The sequence below is a fragment of the Carlito syrichta genome, unplaced genomic scaffold (assembly GCF_000164805.1).
Source record: "Carlito syrichta isolate Samal-C Ts95f unplaced genomic scaffold, Tarsius_syrichta-2.0.1 Scaffold316302, whole genome shotgun sequence".
Classification (NCBI taxonomy): Eukaryota; Metazoa; Chordata; class Mammalia; order Primates; family Tarsiidae; genus Carlito; species Carlito syrichta.
Window position 1 is genome coordinate 2,059,515 of NW_007260398.1, and position 27,343 is coordinate 2,086,857.

Genomic DNA, 27,343 nt, shown 5'->3' on the forward strand with positions numbered 1-27,343 from the left:
AACTTAACGTTGATTGGATAATGGTGTGTGGATGGGGGAGCACTGAGAAAGTTTCAGGTGCCAGCCAGGTTTCTGGCTTGAGCAGCTAGTTGGGTGATGTCTTCTTTCTTTAAGGAAGGAGAAATTGGAGTAGGGCATAAGGAACAAGTTTGAGGGAAAAGGAAAGGATGAAAGATCTGAATTAGAGATTGTGATTGGAAAAACATCTACATAGAAGTGGTAGTTAGAACCTGAGCATGGAAGAGTTTGTACTCAAGTAATTTAAATGTGGGAAGGGTTCAGGCCCTGCCATCATACTGATTTTTTTTTTCTTATTGAGTTGGAGTCTCACTTCGTTGCCCAGGCTGGAGTGCAGTGGCTTGCTCACAGCCACCCCAGCGTCGATTCACTGGCCTCAGGCAATCCTTCCACCTCAGCATTTCAAGTAGCTGGAACTACAGGCTTGAGCCACCACACACAACTGATTTTTTTTTTTTTAAACCACAACTCATGGCCAAATCTAGCTGCCACTCTGCAGTTAGGATTAATGGAAACAGCGAAAAGCAGAGATTGCCATTATGGCCATGGGCCAAGTCTGCCTCACTGCATGTTTTTGTACTGCCCATGAGCTAAGAATGTTTTCTGCATTTTTAAAAATTATTAAGGAAAAAAAGAAAAACTATTCCATGATGTGAAAATGATATGAAATTCACATTTCACTGTCCATAAATAAAGTTTTATTGGAACACATCCACACTTGTTTGTTTATACATTGTCTGTGGCTACTTTTGCCCTACAAGTTCAGAGCTGAGTTGTTGTGATGAAGACCCTATGGTCAGGAAAGCCTAAAATATTATTTACTATCTGGCCCTTTACAGAAAAAGTTGGCTGACCCATGGTCAGGAGTATGAGAAACCCACAAAGGCAGAGAGAAGGGAAGAGCTGAAGAGCTAACTGGAGCAGATCTCACAAAAATAGAAGGGAAGGAGGGAATGACCAGTTGTGTCAGAAGCTACAGAAAAGTCGAAGAAGAAAAGGTCCAACAAGCGTCCATTAGAGTAGCAAAGAAGATCACTAGTGTCTTCGTGAGGAGAGAGGCTTCCAGGGTAGTGTTCAGGGCAAAAGCCAAAGTACATTGGGTTGAAGAGTGAATGTAAAGAAATGGAGGCAAGGCAGGTGCAGTGGGACATGCCTGTAATCCCAGCACTTTGGGAGTCTGAGGTGTGAGGATCACCTGAGGCCAGCCTGGGCAGCAAAGCAAACCCCATCTCTACAAAAAACAGAGAAATTGGCTGGGCATGGTGGTACATTCCTATAGTCCCAGCTACTTGAGAGGCCGAGGCAGGAAGATCGCTTGAACCCAGTAGGTTGAGACTGCAGTGAGCCATGGTCAAACCATGTACTCCAGACTGGGTGACAGATTTAAACTGAGTCTTAAAAAAAAGGAAAAGAAAAGAAAGAAATAGAGATGGTGCTTAGAGTTTACTGAAACATGTTCAGTATACATTGGCTACTCACTGTGTGTCATCAGATTTAAATTTTTCATCCTAAAATAATATATTGTCTAGGGCTGTTTATATTTTCACTACTGCTTTAAAAACATGTCTAGGTTTTTTGTTTGTTTGCTACCATTGAAATAATTAGAGGAAATAATAGTTTGTATTGATCCTGTGCAGTTGTTGGGTTCAGAAACCTATGTGTTTCAGAAGTTTCTTAAAGAATACTTTATCTGCAAAAGTCACATCTCATTGATGTTTTTTGGAAATAGGGCAATTAGCAGTTCAAACTGTGAGATATAAGAATAGCACAAGATAAAGGGGAGGGGAAAAGATTCAGCATTAGAATGCATAAATGGTTTTTAGAAATAAATGATTGAAAATTAGAAAATAGAATAACCAATATTTTTATTTCCCTTTGAGAACAGAGATCATGTGTAACTCACAGAGCTTTTCTCTGGAAAATAAAAAATTGTGCCCTAATTTTGAGCAGCTTGTCTTTGGAAATATTTGCACTACAACCTACGAGTCTTTAAGAGTCGGGGAAGAGAGGGCCTGAGAAATAATGTATTCAGACTTAATGATAGTTTCTCTCTCTCTTCTGTTATCATCTAACATTCTGGAAGCAAGAGAAGAGAACCACACTGATTCTGAATCAGATTTCCTGCCTAGTAGCTGTACTTCTCTACTTAGTGCCTAGAATTCTGATTGGCTTTTAAATTGGTTTTAGCCGGGCTCGGTGGCTCAGCCTGTAATCCCGCGCCTTTGGGAGGCTGAGGTGAGTGGATTGTCTGAGCCAGCGGGTTCGAGACCCACCTGGGCAGGCGAGATCTCATCTTTATACAATAAATTGAAAAATTAGCTGGGCGTGGTAGCGCTCGCCTGTAATTCCGGCTACTGTGAAGGCTGAGGCGGAAGGATCGCCGGAGCCCAGCAGATGGAGGCTGCGGTAGCCGGGAGCAGTCACTGCACTCCAGTCTGGGCGATAGAGTGAGACTCCAACTCAAAAAAATAAATTGGTTTTAAATGTTCTTAAATTTGTAGAAAGTTGTGTTAGAAAAACAGAATAAGAGCTGGGCTTGGTGGCTCAGCCTGTAATCCCGTGCCTTTGGGAGGCTGAGGTAAGTGGATTGCCTGAGCCCGCGGGTTCGAGACCCACCTGGGCAGCGAGACCTCATCTCTACAATAAATCAAAAAATCAGCCGGGCGTGGTAGCGCATGCCTGTAATTCCGGCTACTTGGAAGCCTGAGGCGGAAGGATCACTGGAGCCCAGCAGGTTGAGGCTGCAGAGGCCGGAAGCGACCACTGCACTCCAGTCTGGGCGACAGAGTGAGACTCCAACTCAAAAATAAATAAATAAATAAAACAGAATAAGAATTCATTCAGGTCCTGAAACATAGTTTGCTTATGACTAACATGGTGTCTCAGGCTTTTTCTGATGTGTACTGGAGTTTTGAATGCCAAGTCTCCTGGGACAGAGCGCTGAATTGGAAGGAAAGTGGTTGAGCTGTGTTTCTGTTTTATAATGACTTTATCATTTATGATCCATTCTATCTCTGATATGAGGGTGGTAAAGTGCCTGAGGAGCTTTTGTCAGAAGTCTTGCTTAGCATGTGATACCATATTTCTTTGATTGGGACAGTTTTTTGTTTGTTTGTTTGTTTTAAGGAAAATACATTAAGGCATGTAGCAGACCTGGTTAACTTATAGTGAAGATTCTAGTCCTTTTGTAGAAGGGCAGTGTCATAGAAGCATTCCTTTTTTCCATCCTAAAATACCAGTTGGGAAAAATCTCCTAGGCTTTGCTAGTTTTTTGTTTATTCTCATAATAAGAAAAAAGGGAATTGGAATCCTGCAGAAACAAATAGAAAATGAATAATTAAATAATCTTTATTCATTTACCAGTTATTTATTCATCTGCTGTTATAGGTCATTCATATTAAATAATGACTCATTTATCTTCTTAAGTCACACATTTATTCTTCTCATCAGGTTTTTGGATCCCCTGACCTCTCTTTCTTACTGGGAGACCCAGTACTATCTTGTGACTGGCTACGGTTAGATATAGTGATTGTCCAAAAGTTGCTTCAGGCACCTGCTCTTTTCACCTGTCATTCATATTACCCCACTTGTGTCCAGTGGTGATATAGATTGGATCCCTTGATTTCCAATGATGTAGCTCCTTATAAAGGAGCCACTTCTAGTAGTCATAGCAGTACTACCACCAGAGTTGGCCCTGATGTTACTCTGGGCAGCAAGGATTTGGACCTCCAAATTATCTTAATTATCAGGCCTGATGATTATTTCTGTAATACACTTCTAGCCTCTATTTACCAGGTTAATTTTTACGAAAATGGTAGTGATCCTTTGGTAGCATGAAGTAAAGGAAGTATAGATCTAAGAGGACCTTCTTTCTATAGGGCTAAGGGGAGAGCCAAGGGTCTGGCAAAATGTAGCTTCATACTTGCCCTGCACAGTTCCATGCTGTTCATTTGCCATTTCAAAAATTAGGCCAAGCTGGGAGCAGTGGCTCACACCAATAATCCTAGGACTTTGGGAGGTCAGGGCGGGAAGATTGCTTGAGCTCAGCCTAGGCAACTTAGGGAAACCTCATCTATACAAGAAATTTAAAAAACTAGCTTGGTGTGGTAGTTCTTGCCTGTAGTCCCAGCTACCTAGGAGACTGAGGTGGAAGGGTTGCCTGATCCCAGGAGGTCGAGACTGCAGTGAGCCTTAATCATGCCATTGCAGTCTAGCCTAGGTGGCAGAGAAAGATCCTATCTCTAAAAAATAAATAATATACAAAAGTTATGGTAAATAACTATTTAGTAAATAGAAAAAGCCTCTACATTTTGAAATTTTTATTTTAAGAGTTAAGGGAAAAAATTTTAGCAAAAGCAAAAAGATTTATGATATTTCTAATAACTACACAGAGACCTGGGCAAGTCTTTGAGTCCAGGTGTCTGGAGAAATCAAACCAAATCAAATTTTTGTAATTCTCCAGACCTAAAGTTTCCTGTAGGGGGTCTAGCTCTGTACTGTGCCCTAAGGGGAAAAAGAAAAAAAAAGAAAGATGGGTCCCTTTCCTGAGGGAGTCACAGTCTCCCTGAGGGAGAAGGACCTATAGATGGAGATTTTGAACATAATCTGGTATATTCAGTGATGGAGTGAGATGGAGAGCATGTTCCAGGAGCACAAGTGAAGGTTTCACAGCTCACCTAGTCCAGGGACTTCAGAAAAGGTTTCTCAGAGGTAGATTTTTAAGAATGTGGATGAACAGAAGAGAATCTTAGGCTGAGAGGCTTAAAACCCTTTGCTGAGGATTCTGGCACAGACATTTAACCCTGCCAGGCAGCTCTTCAGTGAATTTACTACACTGTTGGTTTGGGGGGGGTGAATGGTGATTGCTTCCTTCTCCCCCTTAACTAATGGATGTAATTCCATGATCCCACTGTGTCTGAATTCTTGTCGCCATCTCCTGCTGCCTCCAACCTACCTTCAGTAAACTGAAGATGCTGTGGGAAATTTGGAAGGACTATGTCCTTTGAGAGCAGAGTGAGAGAACAGTTACCTTGTTAGAACTGATCCTCATGCAAGCTTTCTTAAAAATAATCTTTAAAATAATGTATTTGATGTATTTCAAAGACCATTTCCCAACCTCTCTCTTTCAGTGCCCGAAGTGACGAAACCAAGTTTAAGCCAACCAACGGCCGCCAGCCCAACTGGCAGCTCTCCATCGCCACCAGTCAATGGTGGCAACAATGCCAAAAGGGTGGCAGTGCCGAACGGACAACCGCCAAGCGCCGCCCGCTACATGCCTCGGGAGGTGCCGCCGCGATTCCGTTGCCAGCAGGACCACAAAGTGTTACTAAAACGTGGGCAGCCCCCTCCACCGTCCTGCATGCTCCTCGGGGGTGGGGCAGGGCCTCCTCCCTGCACAGCACCTGGAGCAAACCCAAACAACGCACAAGTGACAGGAACGCTGCTGCAGAGTGAGAGTGGGACTGCACCAGGTAAGGCATCCCATAGGTGACTTGAATTTATGACAGCTTAGGGAAGAAAAAGCACTTCGTTTTCAGTACCTGATGTAAAGTCCATGAAAACAGTTAATTATAAAAGCCATTGGGATTATTCAAAAGATGGGAGAGGATCCCAGTATAAAATGTGTCAGTGATTCTTGGAAACTGGGTTTTAAGGTCCTGTGTGTGCTCTTGGCCTGACAGACCAGTCTAGTGGCTGTCAGTCTTTACTTGGGCCTTTTTTTCCCCTTTTCAGACAAGAGCATTATAAATTTGAATCTCTGTAATTCCACTGTTAACACAAATATGTGTTCGAGGCATGATTCGCAAAGGCTTGTTCTGATCTTCGGGTGCCTATGTTTATGTTTCCCGAATTCTAAGAGGGCAGAAAAAATGATTTCTTAGATTATAATATAGAATCTTGGGAGGATACCAAAATAATACCATTCTGTAGTTTTTAATTAGATTTTAAAAATCAGTTTCTCTCAAGATTTGTGGATTTTGAGCTTTGTTAAAAACTGTGTGTAGACATGAGATCTGTGGCTGAAGGGTTCTAACAAGAAGTTTTTAGAGTTTTTAATAGATGTGCTAAGTTAACCAACAGTTAAGAACTTTAAAATACCCTTTAAACATTTTTTAATGTATTTAATAGATTTTGACTTCTCTCTTAAGATGTTTTGAGATGATGTTACATTTCAGAGCTTGGCTGGGTGCAATGACTCATGCCTATAATCCCAGCACTTTGAGAGGCTGAGGTGAGAGGATTACCTGAGACCAGCCTGGGCAGCATGGCAAGACCACATGTCTACAATACATTAAAAAAATTAGCTGGGCGTGGTGATATGCACCTATAGTCCCAGCTGCTTGGAAGGCTGAGGTGGAAGGATCACCTGAGCCCAACAGGTTAAGACTGCAGTAGCCTTGATCATGCCACTGCATAACAGAGAGAGACTCTGACTCAAAAAAAAAAAAAATCAGAGCATGAACTCCATCAGACATTGGCAAGGACAATGAATTGATGGATTAATAATTGTCACCAATAGGACGCTTTATTTGAGTTCTGAGTTTGGAGAAAGATTTGCCTTGAAAAGTTTTGTCACCACCTCATCTACAGAGTAAGAATGGAAGGAAACCTAGAGGTGACACAGGCTTCATGCACAGGTACAACTTACCCATGGGGCTCCAGGCCAGGCCCAGAGCAGACAGGGCCCTTCCTGTGGCCCTTCCTTCCTCGCCCTCATAACCAGTTGCAAAAGGAAGCATGTAAGGGACGAGTCCTGGTGGCATTTCTGCAGCTGAGTGTAGCAGGCCTAGATGGAGACATGGATCCAGTGTGAATCAGAGTCTACATTATTAAAACCAAGGAGGTCCCTAAATCTCAAGAGTTTGGGATTCAGTTTAGAAGATATTATCTCATTATAATTTTAGCCTATCAAGTATATAAAATATGTGCTGAACCAGACTAATTTATTAGATTAAGTTCTTTGGGGCTTTGAACTGTTCATTCTTGTGTGACCCACCCAGCATCTAACTCAGTGGACATTCAGTAGATGGTTACTGAGCATCGTTGCCCTGGCCACTGTGTAGAATTCAAACTTTAGCAAGATAGGGTCTCTGTCTAAAAGGTGCTAACATGGAGAAGGAAAGATGAGACCACAGTACTATAGCACTGAGCAAAATGACTCTAGACAGGGAAAGATTATTTTCAGGTGATGAGCTCAAAAACTTAGATTAAATGGCACTTGAATTAGGCCCAAGAGGATGAGTAAATTTCATTGTGTGAATTCAGGAGGAAAAAATAGTAGATGCTAACATGGAATGGTGCCAGAGTGAAAAGGCGCAACTTGTAGAATGTTGAGTGGTGTGGAATGTAGGCATCTATATAGAAAGTAGCGAAAGATAAAACTAGAAAAGTTGGTTGGTCCGAGGACGTGGAGCAAACATCTTCATCAAACTCCAAGCCAAGGCTGGATGTGATGGCACATACCTGTAATCTTAGTACTTTGGGAGGCCAAGGTGGGAAGATCACTTGAGGATGGGAGTTCAAGACCCACCTGGGCAACATAGTGAAACCCCCATCTCTACAAAAATAAAATTTTTAAAAAATAACTAGGCAGTGTTGTACTCCTAGCTACTGAGGAGGTTGATGCAGGAGGATCACATGAGCCCAGGAGGTTGAGACTGCAGTGAGCTGTGATCATGCCACTGCACTCCAACAACAAAGTCAGACCCTGTATTAAAAAAATAATAAAACAAAAAAGCTCTAAGCCAAAGAGTTTCACTTTATTCTTGTATAGGAAGGAACTGTCAAAGGCTCTGATACAGCAGTGACATAATCTAAAGTGTGCTATAGAAAAATGACTTCAGCCAGGGGTGTTTAGAGTAGATTGGAGATACAGAGCAAGTTAAGAAGGTGATTGCGTTATTATAAGGTACCAGAAGGGATCTGCCATTTCTGCCATGCCTGTAATCCCAGCACTTTGGGAGGCCTAGCCGGGAGGATTGCTTGAGCCCACGAGTTCAAGACCAGCCTGGGCAACATAGCAGGACTTCATCTCTACAAAAAAGAATTGCTGGGTGTGGTGGTGCATGCTGTAGTCCCAGCTACTTAGGAGGATAAGGCAGAAGGATTGTCTAAGCCCAAGAGGTTGAGGTCACAGTGGGCTGTAATCATGCCACTGCACTCCAACCTGGGTGACAGTGAGACTCCAACTCAAAAAAAAAAAGGATACAAGAAGGCCCTTCTCTATCAATAAGAATGTGAAGAAGTTAGCTTTGAGACTATCTTCTCAAAGTGGGGTTAGACTTAGCCAGTATAACACTGGTCAGATTGAAGAGATAATTAGGACAGTTGTGATAAAAGCAACTCGGTAGAGAAGCTGGTTTGTGGGAAATGTGATGAGCTATCCTAGGGACAGTTTGAGCCCCAGGTATTAATGGGTAACTAATGCATGTGAAGCTGTGACTGATAAGACCATCTCTTTCCCAGAGTCAACCCTTGGAGGTGCTGCTGCTTCAAATTATGCAAATTCCACTTGGGGCCCGGGAGCCTCCTCCAACAACGGCACCTCCCCCAACCCAATTCACATCTGGGACAAGGTGATTGTAGACGGGTCTGACATGGAAGAGTGGCCTTGTATTGCCAGCAAAGACACTGAATCTTCTTCCGAAAACACCACCGATAACAACAGTGCCTCGAACCCTGGCTCTGAGAAGAGCACTCTGCCAGGAAGCACCACTAGTAACAAAGGAAAAGGGAGCCAGTGCCAGTCTGCAAGTTCTGGGAACGAATGTAATCTTGGGGTCTGGAAATCTGACCCTAAGGCTAAATCTGTTCAATCTTCCAACTCTACCACAGAGAGCAACAATGGACTAGGAAATTGGAGGAATGTGAGTGGTCAGGATAGAATTGGACCTGGCTCTGGCTTCAGCAACTTTAACCCAAATAGCAACCCATCTGCCTGGCCAGCACTGGTCCAAGAAGGAACTTCTAGGAAAGGGGCATTGGAAACGGATAATAGTAATTCCAGTGCACAGGTTAGCACAGTAGGTCAGACATCCAGGGAACAGCAGTCAAAGATGGAAAATGCGGGTGTTAATTTTGTTGTCTCTGGCAGAGAACAGGCTCAAATTCATAACACTGATGGACCAAAAAATGGAAACACTAACTCCTTGAACTTAAGTTCACCAAACCCCATGGAGAATAAGGGAATGCCCTTTGCAATGGGCTTGGGGAACACCTCCAGGAGCACTGATGCCCCTTCACAAAGCACTGGAGATCGAAAGACTGGCAGTGTTGGATCTTGGGGTGCAGCTAGGGGGCCTTCTGGAACTGACACAGTCTCTGGACAAAGCAATTCTGGAAACAATGGGAACAATGGAAAAGAGAGAGAGGACTCCTGGAAAGGAGCTTCTGTTCAGAAATCAACTGGGTCAAAAAATGACTCTTGGGACAACAATAACAGGTCTACGGGTGGGTCCTGGAACTTTGGCCCTCAGGACTCTAATGACAACAAATGGGGTGAAGGGAACAAAATGACATCTGGGGTCTCTCAGGGAGAATGGAAACAGCCGACTGGGTCTGATGAGTTGAAAATTGGAGAATGGAGTGGTCCAAACCAACCAAATTCTAGCACTGGAGCATGGGACAATCAAAAGGGCCACCCCCTCCCTGAAAACCAAGGCAATGCCCAGGCTCCCTGTTGGGGAAGATCTTCCAGCTCCACAGGAAGTGAAGTTGGAGGTCAAAGCACTGGAAGCAACCACAAAGCGGGAAGTAGTGACAGTCATAATTCTGGCCGTCGATCGTACAGGCCCACACATCCTGATTGTCAGGCTGTCTTGCAGACTCTTTTGAGCCGAACTGATTTGGACCCCAGGGTGCTCTCAAACACTGGCTGGGGACAAACTCAAATTAAGCAGGACACGGTGTGGGATATTGAAGAGGTGCCAAGGCCCGAGGGGAAATCCGACAAAGGAACTGAGGGGTGGGAGAGCGCTGCCACACAGACCAAGAACTCAGGGGGCTGGGGAGACGCACCCAGCCAAAGCAATCAAATGAAGTCTGGATGGGGAGAGCTCTCAGCCTCTGCAGAGTGGAAGGACCCCAAGAACACAGGAGGCTGGAATGACTATAAGAACAGTAACTCTTCCAACTGGGGAGGAGGACGACCAGATGAAAAAACATCTTCCTCTTGGAATGAGAATCCCAGCAAGGATCAAGGGTGGGGAGGTGGACGCCAGCCCAATCAAGGATGGACTTCTGGAAAGAATGGTTGGGGAGAGGAAGTTGATCAAGCAAAAAACAGCAATTGGGAAAGTTCTGCAAGTAAACCTGTGACTGGGTGGGGTGAAGGAGGGCAGAATGAAATTGGAACTTGGGGTAATGGTGGAAATACAAGCTTAGCTTCAAAAGGTGGGTGGGAAGACTGCAAAAGATCCCCGGCGTGGACAGAGACAGGCAGACAGTCCAGTTCCTGGAATAAACAACACCAACAGCAGCAACCGTCACAGCAGCCACCGCCACCACAACCAGAGGCATCTGGTTCATGGGGAGGCCCACCCCCACCACCTCCAGGCAACATTCGACCTTCTAATTCCAACTGGAGCAGCGGGCCACAGCCTGCAACCCCCAAGGATGAGGAACCCAGTGGTTGGGAAGAGCCATCCCCACAGTCAATTAGTCGGAAAATGGACATTGATGATGGCACTTCAGCATGGGGAGACCCTAACAGTTACAACTACAAGAATGTGAATCTGTGGGATAAGAATTCCCAAGGGGGCCCAGCACCTCGAGAACCAAATCTGCCCACCCCGATGACTGGTAAATCGGCATCAGGTAAGCAATGACTTCTCATCAGTTCTAATGAAGAAAAGAAATCCTAGAGCAAGACATTTTTATCAAGGTGCATTTAATGCATTTATTCAGCTTAACTTTGTTCTCAGAATCTTTTCTATGGTTCCTATTCTTCTGCTAACAGAACTTCTCTTTATAAAATGCTAGTGACGACAGATGCTGGTAGTACATTTCAGTGTTTTTTCTTGGCAAAAGGAAAAGATGACAACCCCGTGTTAGTCCTCAAAATTATTTTTCTGTAATTGTATTGGTCTACAGAATCCAAAAGACTTATATCTTGCCAAACTATGCCCTAGATTTTAAAATAAATAAAGTAGAAGCAAAAATTTATTTGATTTCTATTTTGTTTATACCTGTGGATACATCCTCTGTGTTTCTTTTTCCCAGCTAAGGGAAGTATTATGTGTCTCTCCCCAATCTGTTAAAAATTTGTGTCCTTTTCAAAACTGCGTTCAGCTACATAGCAAGACATATCTAGCCTTTAAGAGTGTAGCCAAGCTGGGCTTGGTGGCTCAGCCTGTAATCCCAGCACTTTGGAGGCCGGGGTGAGTGGATTGCCTGAGCTTGTGGGTTTGAGACCAGTCTGGACAACTTGGCAAGATCTTATCTCCACAATAAGTCAAAAATTAACCGGGTGTGGTAGCGCGTGCCTGTAGTTCCGGCTACTTGGAAGGCTGAGGTGGAAGGATCGCCAGAGCCCAGCAGGTTGATGCTGGGATGACTGTGAGTGTGCCACTGCACTCCAACCTAGGTGACAGAGTGAGACTTCGACTCAAAAAACAAAAAAGAAGTGTAGCCAATAAGGGATTGTGCTTTCTATACTATTCTTCACCTTCTTTTAAAGCTATGCTTATTTAGAAGCTGACCATTTTAGCATATACAGTTGCTGTTTCTTAATTGCTTTGTATACAGCATTTATTTTGTGGGTGACCCACAATTGGTCTCACCAGTCCTTCTGGTATATATTTAGATTGCTTCCAAATTTTTTCTAACGGTGATATAGTGAGCACTATTGTACATGAAATTTTATGCTTTTTACAAGCATCTGGTATAATTTCCTGGCAATGGAGTTACTAGGTCAAAAGTTATGTGCATCAGACTTTTTAAAAGTGACATTACCAACCTCCATGAAGGTTGAATTTGTTTTTATTTCTACCGACAGAATTTAGGCATGCCTGTCCCTGCCACCTTCACCCACATTGGATATTATGGTGTTTCATTTAATAAGTCACTCTTAGAGACACATTTCTTTTCTTTACAGTCTGGAGCAAAAGCACACCACCTGCTCCAGATAATGGTACTTCAGCTTGGGGTGAGCCAAATGAAAGCTGTTCTGGGTGGGGCGAAATGGATGATACAGGAGCATCGACCACAGGCTGGGGGAATGCACCAGCCAGCGCTCCCAATGCCATGAAACCTAGTAAGTGTGTGGCATTTTTAGTCTTGAAGAATTCTTTGTTAATTTGGGAAGAAGATTTTGGTAAGGGCTGTTTAATGTTTAAACTGTTAATTCAATGAAATTCAGGACCTCGAATGTTAAATAAATAGTTAATAGCAAGTGGTGGTGACTTGGCATATGTTAAAATGTTTACAGTTAACTAAATGGCATTAATTTTTTTTGATTCTGCTTTCAATTAAGTTTAATATCTGGACAGAATTATAATTTTGATGTGATGCTGTTTTTGCCTAATAGCTTAAGTATACTAACCATGTTCAGTTTACATTTCTACTGCTTTGTTAGATTGATTGATTGATTGATTTTGAGATGGGGGTGAGGGATTCTCACTCTGTTGCCCAGGTTGGAGTGCAGAGGCACAATCATGGCTCACCGAGCCTCAGCCTCCTGAGTAGCTAGGATTACAGATGTGCACCTCTATGCCTGGCTAATTTTTTTAAAATTTTTTTGTGGAGATAAAGTCTCTCTATATTGCCCAAGCTAGTCCTGAACTCCTGGGCTCAAGCGGTCCTCCCACCTCAGCCTCTCAAAGTACTGGGATTACAGGTGTAAACCACCATGCCTGACTTTGTAACTTTCTCAAAAATATTCCAACACCTCTTTTCAATCATATAGCAGATTTAAGGCATTATGTTTTGATTAAATAATGAAATTCTATGAAATGCTTGAAGTTTGGGTAACAAAACATTCTGTTCTTAACGTTTATCATATGATATTCAGACTCGTACAGTGCCACGTGAAGTAATATGATATTAACTATATTCTAGAAATTCATACTCGGTGTATACATAGTAATTTGACTGCATTTTTAAAATCATGACTCTCTCCCGCTTCATAGAAATAGCCAGCTTTATGAAGATTTTGTTTTCATTATGGTTTTGATTGTGAAATCATTGTATCACATGGAAAATGTCATTTAGTAGACTTGAAATAGATCCAGAATGCTGTTAGACAACATTAACTAGACCCTTAGCACAAAGGGATTCTTTAGCAGTACTTTCAGGATTTTTATGTGTCTTTCCCAAGCTCAGGATCACCTCTCTTCATCACAAAAACCCTCACTTTTCTCCAGATTCTAAAATGGCTTCTGCTCCTCAGGATCTTCTGTAGTTATAGCTCCTGTTTTTTCTCTGGGTAATTTGAGTGTTGTAATGTGCAGAGGAATGGGCTAAATCGTCACCACCTACCACTGATGCGGGTAGTTATCCTGTGATCTTCTCTAGCCTGCAGATGTCTTAAATTTGATATTGTGAGTCCTATGATTAAAAATTTGAGCTCTCTTATTTTTTCTATGAGAAACATTTGTTACAAGTTGAGCTTCTTTCTCTGAAAGAAGGAGGGTTCACTGCATGTCTTCATTTTCCTTAAGGAGTCAATGTGTTATTTATATTGGATTTTAAATTCTGATTGCTTGTCAGTGGATGGTATGAAGCCTATGCTTACACAATGTAAACCATAGCCACGCACAGTGGCTCATGCCTGTAATCCCAGCACTTTGAGAGGCAGAGGTGAGAAGATTGCCTAAGTCCAGGGATTCAAGACCCAAAAAAAAAAAAAAATTAGCCAGGTGTGGTGATGCACGCCTGTAGTTCCAGCTAATTGGAAGGCTGAAGTGGAAGGGTTGCCTGTGCCCAGCAGGTCAGGGCTGCAGCAGGGAGAGTAGCATCCCAGCCCTGCCTCTTGTTACTATTCAGACAGAAAGCTCTTCCATGTGGCAAGGATGAATCGCCCCAATGTAAGCTATCAGATTTACTTGGGTCTTGCTGGAAGGTGGGTGGTAAGAATAAATCATCCCCCTGTACCTTGTGTACTTGGCTGAAACCTATGTGGCTGTCATAGACTTGGTCCTAGGGGTTGGCAGCCGTCATTTGAGGAAAGACTTCAAAGAGCCATTTTTCTGGCTCTAAACTAATCACATGAACCTACACGCAAATCAAAAGACTTTCTTAAATGTTCTGTCATTTAGGAAAAGTAAAGATGTGGATAGAAGTTTCTAAGTGAGAGAAAATATTTCCTTTCTTTCATCATTTCATACAGTGTTAGTATGGCAAAGTATATCTTTTGATTCTGTATGGTATTTTCAAAGGGAAATTAAGGACCCTAATCTTCAAATTAAAGATCTTTGTTGACTCAGCCTGTAATCCCAGCACTTTGGTAGGCCGAAGTGAGAGGATTGCCTGAGCCCAGAGGTTCGAGACCAGCCTCGGCAACTTGGTGAGACCTTGTCTCTACAATAAATCAAAAAATAAGTCAGGCGTTGTAGCGCACCTCTGTAGTTCCAGGTACTTGGAGGGCTGAGATGGAAGGATCACCTGAGCCCAGCAGGTTGAGGCTGCAGTGGCTGTGAGTGCCACTGCACTCCAGCCTGGGCCATAGAGTGATACTCCGACTCAATAAATAAATAAAAATAAAAAATAAAGATCCTCGTTTAGAAGGGAATGTTGGTAGATACTGATGTCCTCCTTTGAACATCAAAGCCTCTTCTCTGATTTCTCCATTTTCCTTCCTCTATCCTCCACGTTTTCTCCTCTTGTTTCTTCAGAACCATGCATGCACATTGTCTTTGCCTAGTATGTCTTTAGTATCTAATACATTTCAAGTGTAAATATAACAAATTTCAAATTTCTATGGCTGCATGTGAATTTCTCATCTTTCACCATAATTTTAATATTTAAAATCTTACAATTTTTCTTTTTTCCCCATTTTTCATGTTCTTTTCTTCACTTCACCCTAAGCAAGTTAGACAGTTATCCTTTATCATACCTCATAATTTGCAATGTACATTGTATATAAAATACATAGTGTATAGGAGGGTAAAACAAAGGCTACAGTAAACCATGCTCATTAAGGGGAGCAGATTTCTCTTATTGAGATGCGAAATTTCTTGTCAGGAAATACATAATTAGTTCTTTTCAATTTTGAAATTCCTGTCAACCTGATGCAAGGGAAAAAGTGTTGAACCAGAAGTCAGGATGTCTTGATTCTATGGTTAATTTACTGTGTGTCATTGAAGCTTTATGGATTTCAGTTTCCTACTCTCTAAAAAATTAATAATCATATTTGCTTTGCCATGAAGATGGAGTAGATAAAATTGTAAAGATACTGAAATACTACATCTGCAAGGAATTGTTTTTCTGGTTATTGTTATACATAGCTGTTGCAAAGAGTTGACTCATTCTTGCCTTAAAAGATTCCAAATCTATGCAAGATGGCTGGGGGGAGAGTGACGGGCCAGTCACAGGAACTCGCCATCCCAGCTGGGAAGAGGAGGATGATGGAGGAGTCTGGAACACCGCCGGCTCTCAGGGAAGTGCTTCCTCCCACAACTCAGCAAGCTGGGGACAAGGAGGAAAGAAACAAATGAAGGTAGCTCACTTTAAAGTGTTTGAGCTTGCTTTTTTGTACTTAGAAGGCAGAACTGAGATATTTTTAGTGGAAGGTATGAAACTGCTGGGGTCCTCAAGATTCTAAGTAAGTGGAAAAATATTTTCTTACAAACAACTATATCCTGCATCTTCTTTTCTCATGACCTTTGAAACCTTGAACTACAGAACTGAATCTTTTCAAAGATATGAGACATTTTTCATTTTCCACATTATAGTAATTCATTGGAGACTCTTGAGGCATACTTTTTGAATGCTTTATGCTTTTACATTTAAAGCTAAAGAAGTCCTTATAGTAAATCTCCATGAATATGTAGATGAGAACCAAAAATAAAAATAATACTGGCTTTTCCAATGGCAATCAGCCTGTCTGGCAATCAGCATGTCTCAATTTCCCTGATTTGGGAAATCCCAAGACCCTTCTCTCAACATAGGAGAAGTACTATTGTGCACTTCAGTGTGCTGCAGCAACGAGATGATTTCTCTGCATCCTGTGCCAGGTTGTGTTCTAAACTTTTCAGTTTCCATATCTCCTAACAACTCAATTTCTCCTTGGATTTGCATAATTTGATGAGAAATTTGGCTCTTAATCTAGAACAGTAGTAGTCTTTGAATCTGAAACACTATCTTGGCAGAAGCTCTTTTTTTTTCTTTTTACAAATAAAATGGTGGAAATAAGAAATGGGCATCAATTATTTAATTTCAGAAGATCCCTACTGACATATGAAACACTTCATGGCTAATACTCCCTGATGTTGAACACCAAATGGCTGTCTTGAAAAACCTTCCAATGACTGAGGAGTATGCCTTTGCCTATAGGATATTTGTTTAATATAGCTTTCTTTGCATAAGTATTCAGTTTGTTTCTATTAGAGGCATTTTGTTTAAGTAGTTATTTATAGTTTTCCTTCTTTTAAGGACTTTTATTTCCTTACTCTAGTCACAGAAGGAATTATTCAGCAAATTTCTTAGCATTCTTTGTATTCTTATGTTGTCTGGTCTGATTTTGGCTCTCTTTTGGTTATTTACAAATTAACAGTGATACCAAATTAACTGAGTGAAAGAAACTAATACATACTCTGGGCAAGTGTTAACCAGTGTTTGGTTAATTGGGAGTTGAATGTTTTGGCTCTAGTACCAGTGATTCTGACTTTTCATTCTGAGAGCCATTAAAAAAAAATTGTGATAAAATACGCATTGCAAAATTTGATCATTTTTAAATTTTTGAGTCGAATCCTCACTCTCTTGCCCAGGCTGGAGTGCAGTGGTACAATCACAGCCCATTGCAACCTTGATCTCTTGGACTCAAGTGATCCTCCCATCTCAGCCTTCTGAGTAGCTGACACTACCGGCATGTACCACCATGCCTGGCTAATTTTTTAAATTTTTTTTTATAGATGAGGTCTAGCTGTGTTGTCCAGGCTGGTCTCAAACTCCTGGGCTCAAGCAATTCTTTCACCTCAGCTTTCCAAAGTACTGGGATTAATCATTTTAAGTGTACAGTCCAGTGGCATTATGCAAATTGACATTCTTATACTATCCTCACCACATCTATTCATAGAACTCTTCATCTTACACAATTGAAACTCTTTACCTGTTATATAATAACTCATTCCACCCTCCCTTCAGTGAGGATTTTTTTAACCTTATAACCTATACTAAATTCAAGTATCTTACCACTTTCAAAACTAGTAAAATTGATATGACAGCTGTCATCACAGCACACAGAATTTGTACTTGTGGAATGCACAAGTACAGAAAACCTTACACTGCCACCCCAACAAGTCTTCATCAAAGTTCTGCCTGCCTTCTTCACAGAAGTGAATGTAGAGAAGATAGTTTCTGCCTTGTATAGGGAGAAACTAGTTAGTTCTATCATAAAGCAAAGACCCACCTCTGCCTTACTTTGCCCATGAGACCAGTGATAGGATCTTCCACTAGGCTTCTTTCCTACTGGGAACCAGTGTCCTTTATGCTATGAAATAGAGAAATTGCTGCATGGACAAGTTCCTCATAATGACTAGTTTAAATAGGCTCCTTTCCAAATAGCATGCACTGGCATCAAACTCTTATCTTTTCTCCTGATCCAAACTCTTAAGCTTGGGTTACAAGGATAGGAGCCTAGTAAAAGTAGTCATGTGCAAAAATTATATTTTAGAAAATCAATATTGACTTCTTTCTATATAAAAAGTAAAAACACAAGCTGACCATGTATTTTTTCAGTTACTTCTAGTTCAGTGTGATAAATAAAAAAGAATGAAAACATAGATACAACTAGAGCTTATTAATTATTTAAATGAACAGATGAATATAAAAATAATTGTAGTTAAAGAGAAATAGGAATTAAAAGGAAACTCTTGATTCTGCATTTTCAGTTGATATTTTTGCAACGCAGGAGGGTGAAATAAAATTATTTGGTTCTGAGGTTACATGTTTCATTTCTGTAGTGCTCACTAAAAGGAGGAAACAGTGATTCATGGATGAATCCTCTTGCCAAGCAGTTTTCAAATATGGGATTGCTGGTAAGTTTTATTTTTCCTAACTTTTAGGCTTAATACAAATTTTAAGACCATTGCCACATACAAAATTATAGATTTAGAAATTGGTTAAGCAGTGTTCTTGATCTTTCGGATTAAGAAATATTTGTTTTGTATTCTTTTATTCCTAATGACATACTGCAACATTTAAAGGTTATGGCTTTTACATTTGTAATTTTTGTATCCTCGTCCTCAGAGAAGGGTAGGGAAGAAAGAGCCAGGCACTTAAAATTTATATTATTTTTCCCAACCAGACTCCTGTACTAGTTTTCATATAATTTTTAAATGGCAGCAACAAAATAACTAGAAAAACTACATTGGGACTCATTAGATAGGGAATTCTTATAGAATTTCCAGTTTCCTTATCTATTGGGAACATTGTGGGGACACCCTGTCCCTGGTTGCCAGAAGACAAATGACTTGGCTGCACATTTCAAGATCTGATGACTTGACAAGTCACGAGAAGAAGTGGTCATCATCTGGCTGCCACTCATGGAATTTGATCCTGAACTGACTGGAACTTAAAGACAGGGGTTTATTTCCTCAGGCAGCTGTTTAGCTGTTGCTCTGTTCATAGGTTTATTTAGTCTAATTGTATGTGAAAATTGAATTTTAGGAATATAGGCACTAGCAGCAATCAAATAATTGTATTAAAAATGTTAATGTCTTAATTCCCATTTCAAAGGATCTTGTGTACTGTCAGTAGTAAGATTTGACACTCACATGAATAATGCCACTTCTCTGATTCAAATATGAGCATCCTAATTCTCTCTCATCTGTTTTTTATTTTTCAGAGTCAAACTGAAGATAATCCAAGCAGCAAAATGGATTTGTCTGTAGGTATGTATCACTCTACTGATAGGAATGGAATATGTTGGTGTTAATGGTATCCTTTTGGGATCTCCAGCCCAATTTAAGTTGGGGTGGGTGCAGTTTAGTAGACATGTATGGAATGCTTACTCTTTGTAAGATACCATGCTAGACACTAGGGAGGGCTAGAAACTCAAATGACTGCAAGAGCCAGGAAGGAATGTAACTAGGTGATGTGTCCCAGCTATAAGAAATTGGGACAAGGAAACTACTGATTAACTGTGAGTCTATACCACCTAAAAGAAATAAGCCTCACTTCACTCCTAGTGGTTGTTTCTGTGGAGGAATCCAGACTAAGCTGTGCCAAGTCTTTCAAGAGGGGCCAGAAATTCAGATATATATTGACATCCTGGTCAGATCTTTTAAAATGCTGTGTGGGGCCAAACAAATTATGTGCTACACATGGCCCTCAGGTTGCCAGTCCTGTCTGCACCAGGGTGTTCAATTATTGACAAACTCTCCCATTGTAACTGGAGTGGATGCAGCGTCAGCCTTCAGTCTGTGGGATTTTCACAACAAGGCTCTTGGTCACCCTGCAGAATTTAAAAAGAATCAAACTAAGAAGAAAAGAAAACAATTCTTGGTGGTAAGAGAAATAGGTAGTCTTTGATCTATATTTTAAAATATAAGATTAATTAAAACATAAGCTTCCTGGGGTACCGATTGTGTCAGCATACAATAGCAGATTTATAAGAACTGTGAAAGGAAAGTGGATTGAGGCATTGCACCTGGGAAAGGACATGGTACAGTTAATGTGGATACATCCTCTGTATTCAACTCTTAAATTCTGAATTTTAGGGCAACTGCTGTGCCTCTTTGATCTTTTTATTCCCCATAACTATATTTCACCCCAACCATTTATCTAACCGTTGCTAAAATAGCAAAAACAGACAACTTCTCTCATTGAGGATATTTGATTTTATGAGCAAGATAGGTACATCAAACACATCAATAACCAGTCTGAACATTTTTTTAGCCAGATTTTAATCAGGTTAGACATAAGGCTCTCTTTTAGTTTTCTATGGAGAACAAGCTACAATAGATACCTGTTTTGTTTTGAGACCTCATCTCTACAATAAATCAAAAATTAGCCGGGCGTGGTAGCACGCGCCTGTAGTTCCAGCTACTTGGAAGGCTGAGGCGGAAGGATCGCCAGAGCCTAGCAGGTCGAGGCTGTGGTGGCCGAGAGCAGCTGCTGCACTCCAGTCTGGGTGACAGAATGAGACTCCAACTCAAAAAAAATAAAAATAAGTAAATAAAAATTTAAAAAAGGACCCACATGAGTTCAAGGGACAAAACCAGCAGCCTGGACAAGTGAGAGCTCTTCTGGTCTTATCCCCAGAAAATAGAAAGAGCTTACACCTGGCACCCCAGTGAGGATGGTGGGGCAGATGACTCTTGATTCATGTGGAAGACACTGACTTTGGAAATTTTCACTCGTTTATGCTGCTTTTCAGGAAGCCTTTCAGATAAAAAATTTGATGTGGACAAGCGAGCAATGAATCTCGGGGATTTTAATGATATCATGAGGAAGGATCGATCTGGGTTCCGTCCACCTAATTCCAAAGACATGGGAACCACAGATAGTGGGCCTTATTTTGAGAAGGTGAGTTGAATCCTTTGTTTAAGATAATAATTAATGAGAACTGCTTTGGTTCCCATTTGTCTTTTGGTAACTGATTCTAGAGGAAGCATGGAATTACTGATCTAAATGAGCAAAACACTAACATCACCTGCATGCAAGTGATGACCTAAAAGCAATTTATGTCAACAGGTGATTAGGAAGGAGCTAGAATCATCTGTCTTTAACATGTGAGTATTATGAAGAAAATCTATGTTTTGAAAAATTTATGAAGTGTGGAAACTTTAGAAATAAATTTATTCTGAGCTCTTTTCTCTGCTGCTGTGCAGCTGCAAAATAAATTGTGGGATTTTGTGCAAATACTGTGTGTCTCCTAAGGCCTTCCCTTCTAGTTTTTAGAGAACTCTTTTGTTACTTTTCCTGTTTCCCTAGTAATCTGTGGTATACTTTTCAAATTCTCATCTACCTGATTGAACCAAGTAATTTATTCCTATTGGTTTTTATTTTTAACATTTCTAATGGTGGAGATTATAACTTGATTCAGAATACCAATTTGCAGTGCTCCTTGTCTTCAGACAGCAGTTAGAACCAAAATTTTTAGATCTGGCATGTTTAGACACCATTGATGCTGGTCCAGACAGCAACATATTCACAGGATTGCCCTGGCTTGTGTTTCAGCAGCCACATAGAGTTATCAATATTAGATGCATAAAAACAAAGTGTTTGGCAAATTTTATCTTAGTGCAATTGACAGAATGTGATACTAACTTAGAGGATAAGAAAAATCTGTATCAAAGGGGATGACAGATGGTGTCTGCTGGGCAGAGTATGATGCTTATTATCAGATCCAAATTCTATCCTCTGTTATTGCTAATACACTCTAACTCTGTTTATTGCTAGTGTTTCTCTTTTCCCTTCTTGCATTCTGTTGCTTCACTAACCAACACTCATTGTGATTGGCTAACTCCTACTACTTTTCAGCTGACTTTGCCTTTCTCCAATCAAGATGGGTGCCTTGGGGATGAGGCTCCCTGCTCTCCCTTCTCCCCTTCTCCCAGCTACAAGCTGTCTCCCTCTGGTTCCACACTACCCAACGTCAGCCTTGGAGCAATCGGCACAGGGCTCAACCCCCAAAACTTCGCTGCTAGACAAGTAAGGAGGCCTCTCAAATTTATAACTGCTTGGCTATGGCCTCGCCTTGGCCCTGGTCTGCAGTTTATTGCATCATTTGTCTGTCTTGGGAAATTTGTTGATTACTGAATGCACAGAATGATACTAAGTGTAGGTTCTAGATCTTTCAGCCCATAGAACCCATCTCTCTTCATGTTTCTCAACATGGGTTTCATTTTAACCCTTTCTTTTGTCTTTCATTTTGGTCATGAGTTTACATTTACTAAGCTAACTATTAACTGACTTAGGAAAATGTTAAAGAGGATCATAGGTACCTTAAGTAATCTAAGTTAGCAGTGTAGTTGCCATTTTTAACATTAGCTTAGAGAGGTAATACTTTGAAGGTCTTTTCAGTTTAATAAACCTGCCTATTTAAAAATAGCAAAATAGTAAGATTAAGTATTTGAGTTTTCCAGTATCTTAAAGTATAGTGTCTTTAAGTTTAAAATGTGATAATTACCCAGAGAAGGGTAACTTTAATAGTAGGTAATGAAGTTTTGAGAAGAATGGATATAGCTCAGTGTTTCATTGGACTTGGGATTGAAGCTGGCAGCCCTCCAAGGAAGGGCTGTGCAATAGAAACAAGCCAGGCAGGGTTGGTAGAATGATGCCTCCTCAATTAATTCCAGAGGCCTGAGGGTGCACAGCAGGATTCTGTCTGCCGCCCTACAGTAGCTCTGTTGTAGTTTTTGTGGAGAAAACCAGGAATTTGGAGCCACAATTCCTTTGCAACAATAACTGCAGCAGTGATATTTTCCTAGCCATGGTTCTTTGACCACTTACTTGTCACTATGACCCTCACCTCAGGACGTCATGGGATTAATTATACAACTTGTAATTGCAGTTGTGTCCACTTTCTCTCCACATGATGCTTTCACATCTACATTATAGGATGAAGGAAAACATTACCTCTTATACCACAGTCAAGTTGCACATAGGCCTTTCATATGCTTTCTAATTGTTTTCTTAGCACGTTTTTTAAAATAGATGATACTTTTCCTTGTGTTCAAATTGGATCAGGAGTTAAAACTCATTTTGTGTTTTCCTTCTTTATATTAACTGTTTTTTCTTAGTGCTTCCACAGAGGACATAGATATATATTGCTTATGTAAACAGAAGAAACAATTATATCAGTGTTTTGGGACTCTTATTTTGAAAATATAAAATTGGCATAACATTCATGGTTAATGGTGATTGCAAGTGTTCCAGGACCACATGATGACCAAATGCTATTAGTACATAAATTTGAATATAATAGATCAACCAAACTAGCTGGGCACTGGACTCAAAGAAAGGTCATTCTTGGTTTTTTTGATCTGTGGATTGCTACAAAGTCCGTTGTTAACCAGGTTGGTGCACATGTTCTATCCAAATATGGTCGTGGTTTTGAGACTGTTTTTGTACAGTTAATTTAATATACTTCATTATTAATACAATTCAGTATTTTTATTTTCCAAATTGCAAAAGATTTTAGTCAGCCTGGTAATTTCATTTTATTTTATTTTATTTTTTTGTGTTGGAGTCTCATTCTGTTGCCCAGGCTGGAGTATAGTTGGCACGCTCACAGCCACCCCAGCGTCCACCTACTGGGCTCAGGCGATCCTTCCCTCAGCCTTCCAAGTAGCCGAAACCTCAGGTACGCGCTACCACACCCGGCTAATTTTTTTATTATTGTAAAGATGAGGTCTTTCCAAGTTGCCCAGACCATTCTCGAACCCATGGACTCAGACAATCCGCTCATCTCAGCTTCCCAAAGTGCTGGGATTACAAGCTGAGCGCGGCTGGTAATTTTTTTTTTTTTTTGAGTTGGAGTCACTATGTCGCCCAGGCTGGAGTACAGTGACACATTCACGGCCACCCCAGTGTCGACCTGCCAGACTCCTGTGATCCTTCCACCTCAGCCTTCCAAGAGGCCGGAACTACAGGGGCGTGTTACCATGCATGGCTAATTTTTGATGTATTGTAGAGACAAGGTCTCACCAAATTGCCCAAGCTGGTCTTGAACCCATGGACTCAGGCAATTCACTCAGCTCATCCTCCCAGAGTGCTGGGATTACAGACTGAACCACTGAGTCTGGCCAGTTTTATTTTTAATTTGTATACTTTTCTCAGTTAAAGACTCAGGTCATTATAAAAGCCTAACAGCAAAGTTTTACAATAGCAACATAAACCAGCATTTATACATATGCAAGTTTTTTATTACCATTTTCCTTTTTTTTTGAGTTGGAGTCTCACTCTGTCACCCATACTGGAGTGCAGTGGCCGCTCCCGGAGCCTCGACCTGCTGGGCTCCGGCGATCCTTCCGCCTCAGCCTTCCAAGTAGCCGGAACTACAGGCGTGCACTAGCATGCCCGGCTGATTTTTTGATTTGTTGTAGAGAAGAGGTCTCGCTGCCCAGGCAGGTCTCGAACCCACGGGCTCAGGCAATCCACTCACCTCAGCCTCCCAAAGGCGTGGGATTACAGGCTGAGCCACCGAGCCCGGCCATTTTCCTAATTTTTAAATACAACTTTTTTAAAGGCAAAATCTGTATAATTACTCTTGAGCACAGCACTGCAAAATAACTTTGTCTGAACCAAGAAAATGAGCAGCTTGTGATGCTGGGGTTCTATATTAAGATACAGAGAAAGCATTGTTTGTATGTTTTTGGCGTTGGGGCCTGACTGTGTTGCCCAGGCTGCAATGCAGTGGCACGATCATGACTCACTGCAACTTCAACCTCCTGGGCTCAGACTGTCTTCCTGCCTCAGCCTCCCAAGTAACTGGGACTACAAGTGTGTACCATCATGCCTGGCTAATTATTTTTGTAGAGACAAGGTCTCACTCTGTTGTCCAGGCTGGTCTTGAACTCCTGGACTCAAGCAGTCCTCCCACCTTGGCCTCCCAAAATGCTGGGATTACAGGCATGAGAAGGCATTGTTTGTATGTTTTTGGCGTTGGGACCTGACTGTGTTGCCCAGGTTGCAATGCAGTGGCACGATCATGACTCACTGCAACTTCAACCTCCTGGGCTCAGACTGTCTTCCTGCCTCAGCCTCCCAAGTAACTGGGACTACAAGTGTGTACCATCATACCTGCCTAATTATTTTTGTAGAGACAAGGTCTCACTCTGTTGTCCAGGCTGGTCTTGAACTCCTGGACTCAAGCAGTCCTCCCACCCTGGCCTCCCAAAATGCTGGGATTACAGGCATGAGCCACTGTGCCTAGCGGTTTTTGATCGACATATTAGTATATAGATTAATGTACTGTTATCCATTTCAGATATATCAAAGTGCTGTGGATGATTTTAGAGACACTTGGTAATGAAAAGCCTAAAACCTTTAGTGGGGGAAGGTGGAAATTATCTACTGGGAAGAGGAAAGTAGAGACTGATTTTACAAGTTGGGTATGGTGGCTCATGCCTGTAATTCCAGCACTTTGGGAGGCAGAGATAAGATTGCTAGAGCCCAGGGATTCGAGACTAGCCTAAATAACTTAGCAAGACCTCGTCTCTGCACCAAATCAAAAAAATTAGCTGAGTATGGTGGCATGCACCTGTAGTCCCAGCTACTTGGAAGGCTGAAGGCAGAGGCAGAGGATCACCCAGAAGGTTGAGGCTGTGGTGGCTGTGAGCGTGCCACTGTGCTCCAGCCTGGGCAACGGAGTGAGACTCCAACTCAAAAAAAAGAAAGAGAGAGATTGATTTTACAAAAGTTTAAAATAGGAAATTTAAAAAAATATTTGTTATTAAAGGAGAAATTGAAATCTAAAATGTCTCTTACCACTTTGAGAGGCTGAGGCAAGTGGATTGCCTGAGCCCGCGGGTTCGAGACCCGCCTGGGCAACTTGACGAGACCTCATCTCTATAGTAAATCAAAAAAAAAATTAGCCAGGCGTGGTAGCGCGTGCCTGTAGTTCCAGCTACTTGAAAGGATCACCGGAGCCCAGCAGGTCGATGCTGCGGTGGCCGGGAGCGGCCACTGCACTCCAGTATGGGTGACAGAGTGAGACTCCAATTCAAAAAATAAATAAATAAATAAAATGTCTCTCACTAAGCAGTTTTGTATTTGCCAGAAAGTGGGTTCTGGCAAAACTGTCAGCAACCTCCCACCATGACATCTAATGGCAAGGTCATTATTTTGTGGGAAAAGTGTTAGTGAGAAAGATCTTAGCAGAATATTCTTGGTGAAATACACGTTTCTGTTTTCTTGAGGATGATCAGTAGCTGAGCTCCCGACTACCACTATCTGAGGAAAGTTAGAGCTGAGCCATTTCATCTTAGAGTGACAGGTTGATTAGTAAGACAGAAGGAGGGCTGGGCGCAGTGGCTTATGCCTATAATCCCAGCACTTTTGGGGGCTGAGGTGAGAGGATTGCCTGAGCTCAGGGGTTTGAGACCAGCCTGGGCAACTTGATGAGACCTCATCTCCACAATAAATTAAGAAAAATTACCCGCAAGCATGGTGGCACGTGCCTGTAGTTCCAGCATCTTGGAAGGCTGAGGTGGAAGGATTGCCTGAGCCCAGCAGGTCGAGGCTGTGGTGGCCAGGAGTGTGCCACTGCCCTCCAGCCTGGGTGACAGAGTGAGACACCAAATCAAAACACAAAAAAAGCAGAATTAGTAGAGCTTTTAGAATTAAAGGTCTTCTCATGTTTAAACAACCCTTTGGGACACACAAAATTCATTGCAGATCTTTGATTTTCACTTATGAAATACACAGATTTTAATTGCCATTTCTACTTTGTGTTTATAATCATCTTTATTTTCAATGCTTTTAAGTTCATTAATTTCCCTATAGCAGTACCTTAATCTATTTTTTGAATCATTAAACCATCACAGTGTCTTTAGTATTCTGTAACTTGATGGCACTACAAAATTTTTCTTTGACATTACCTTAATCCCCGTGTTTCCAGGGATAAGATGGTGGTGGCTTCAATTTAGAGTATACATACTCAGCATAAGCAATGGTGCAGCTATCTTTGCTGAAGATGTTTAGTAGAACATTTTCAAGTGTATGACATTGGTGGGCCATGGATATTTGCAAATGATGTACTCATCCTACAGACCAGGTCTTTATTGAGTTCTGGGAATGCAAAGAGGGAAGGAATAAGCTAATGGTAGAAAGACAGTATGGAAAATAACTATCATGCGATTTGATTTGATGATGGGCACCCTTAAAGAATTTTACAGTGTTTTGAGAACATAAAGCCAGGTTCATTTAATTTGAATGTGAAAAAGGAAAAAGACTTCCTTGATAAGAATGATCTAAGCTGGGCCTTGAAAAGGCCACGCGAAGATGATGTAGAAAAGAACCTGAGCCGGGCTCGGTGGCTCAGCCTGTAATCCCGCACCTTTGGAAGGCTGAGGTGAGTGGATTGCCTGAGCCCGCGGATTTGAGACCCGCCTGGGCAGCGAGACCTCATCTCTACAATAAATCAAAAATCAGCCGGGTGTGGTAGCATGCACCTGTAATTCCGGCTACTCGGAAGGCTGAGGCGGAAGGATCGCCGGAG

General features: G+C 41.6%; 1 protein-coding gene across 2 annotated transcripts in view; it reads left to right on the plus strand.

The window, feature by feature from the left end:
* The window catches only part of TNRC6B (trinucleotide repeat containing 6B), a 151,014-nt gene that overhangs the window by 85,113 nt on the left and 38,558 nt on the right, over positions 1-27,343 (plus strand). Inside the window, exons 4-11 of one of the 2 annotated variants that reach the window (XM_021707014.1) lie at positions 5,148-5,489; positions 8,485-10,833; positions 12,113-12,271; positions 15,498-15,673; positions 18,138-18,212; positions 19,022-19,067; positions 20,555-20,703; positions 21,661-21,831. In XM_021707014.1, coding sequence (XP_021562689.1) covers positions 5,148-5,489; positions 8,485-10,833; positions 12,113-12,271; positions 15,498-15,673; positions 18,138-18,212; positions 19,022-19,067; positions 20,555-20,703; positions 21,661-21,831 — 3,467 coding nt within the window. The remainder of the gene's footprint in view (positions 1-5,147; positions 5,490-8,484; positions 10,834-12,112; positions 12,272-15,497; positions 15,674-18,137; positions 18,213-19,021; positions 19,068-20,554; positions 20,704-21,660; positions 21,832-27,343) is intronic. The other variant, XM_021707015.1, reaches the window with a different exon arrangement.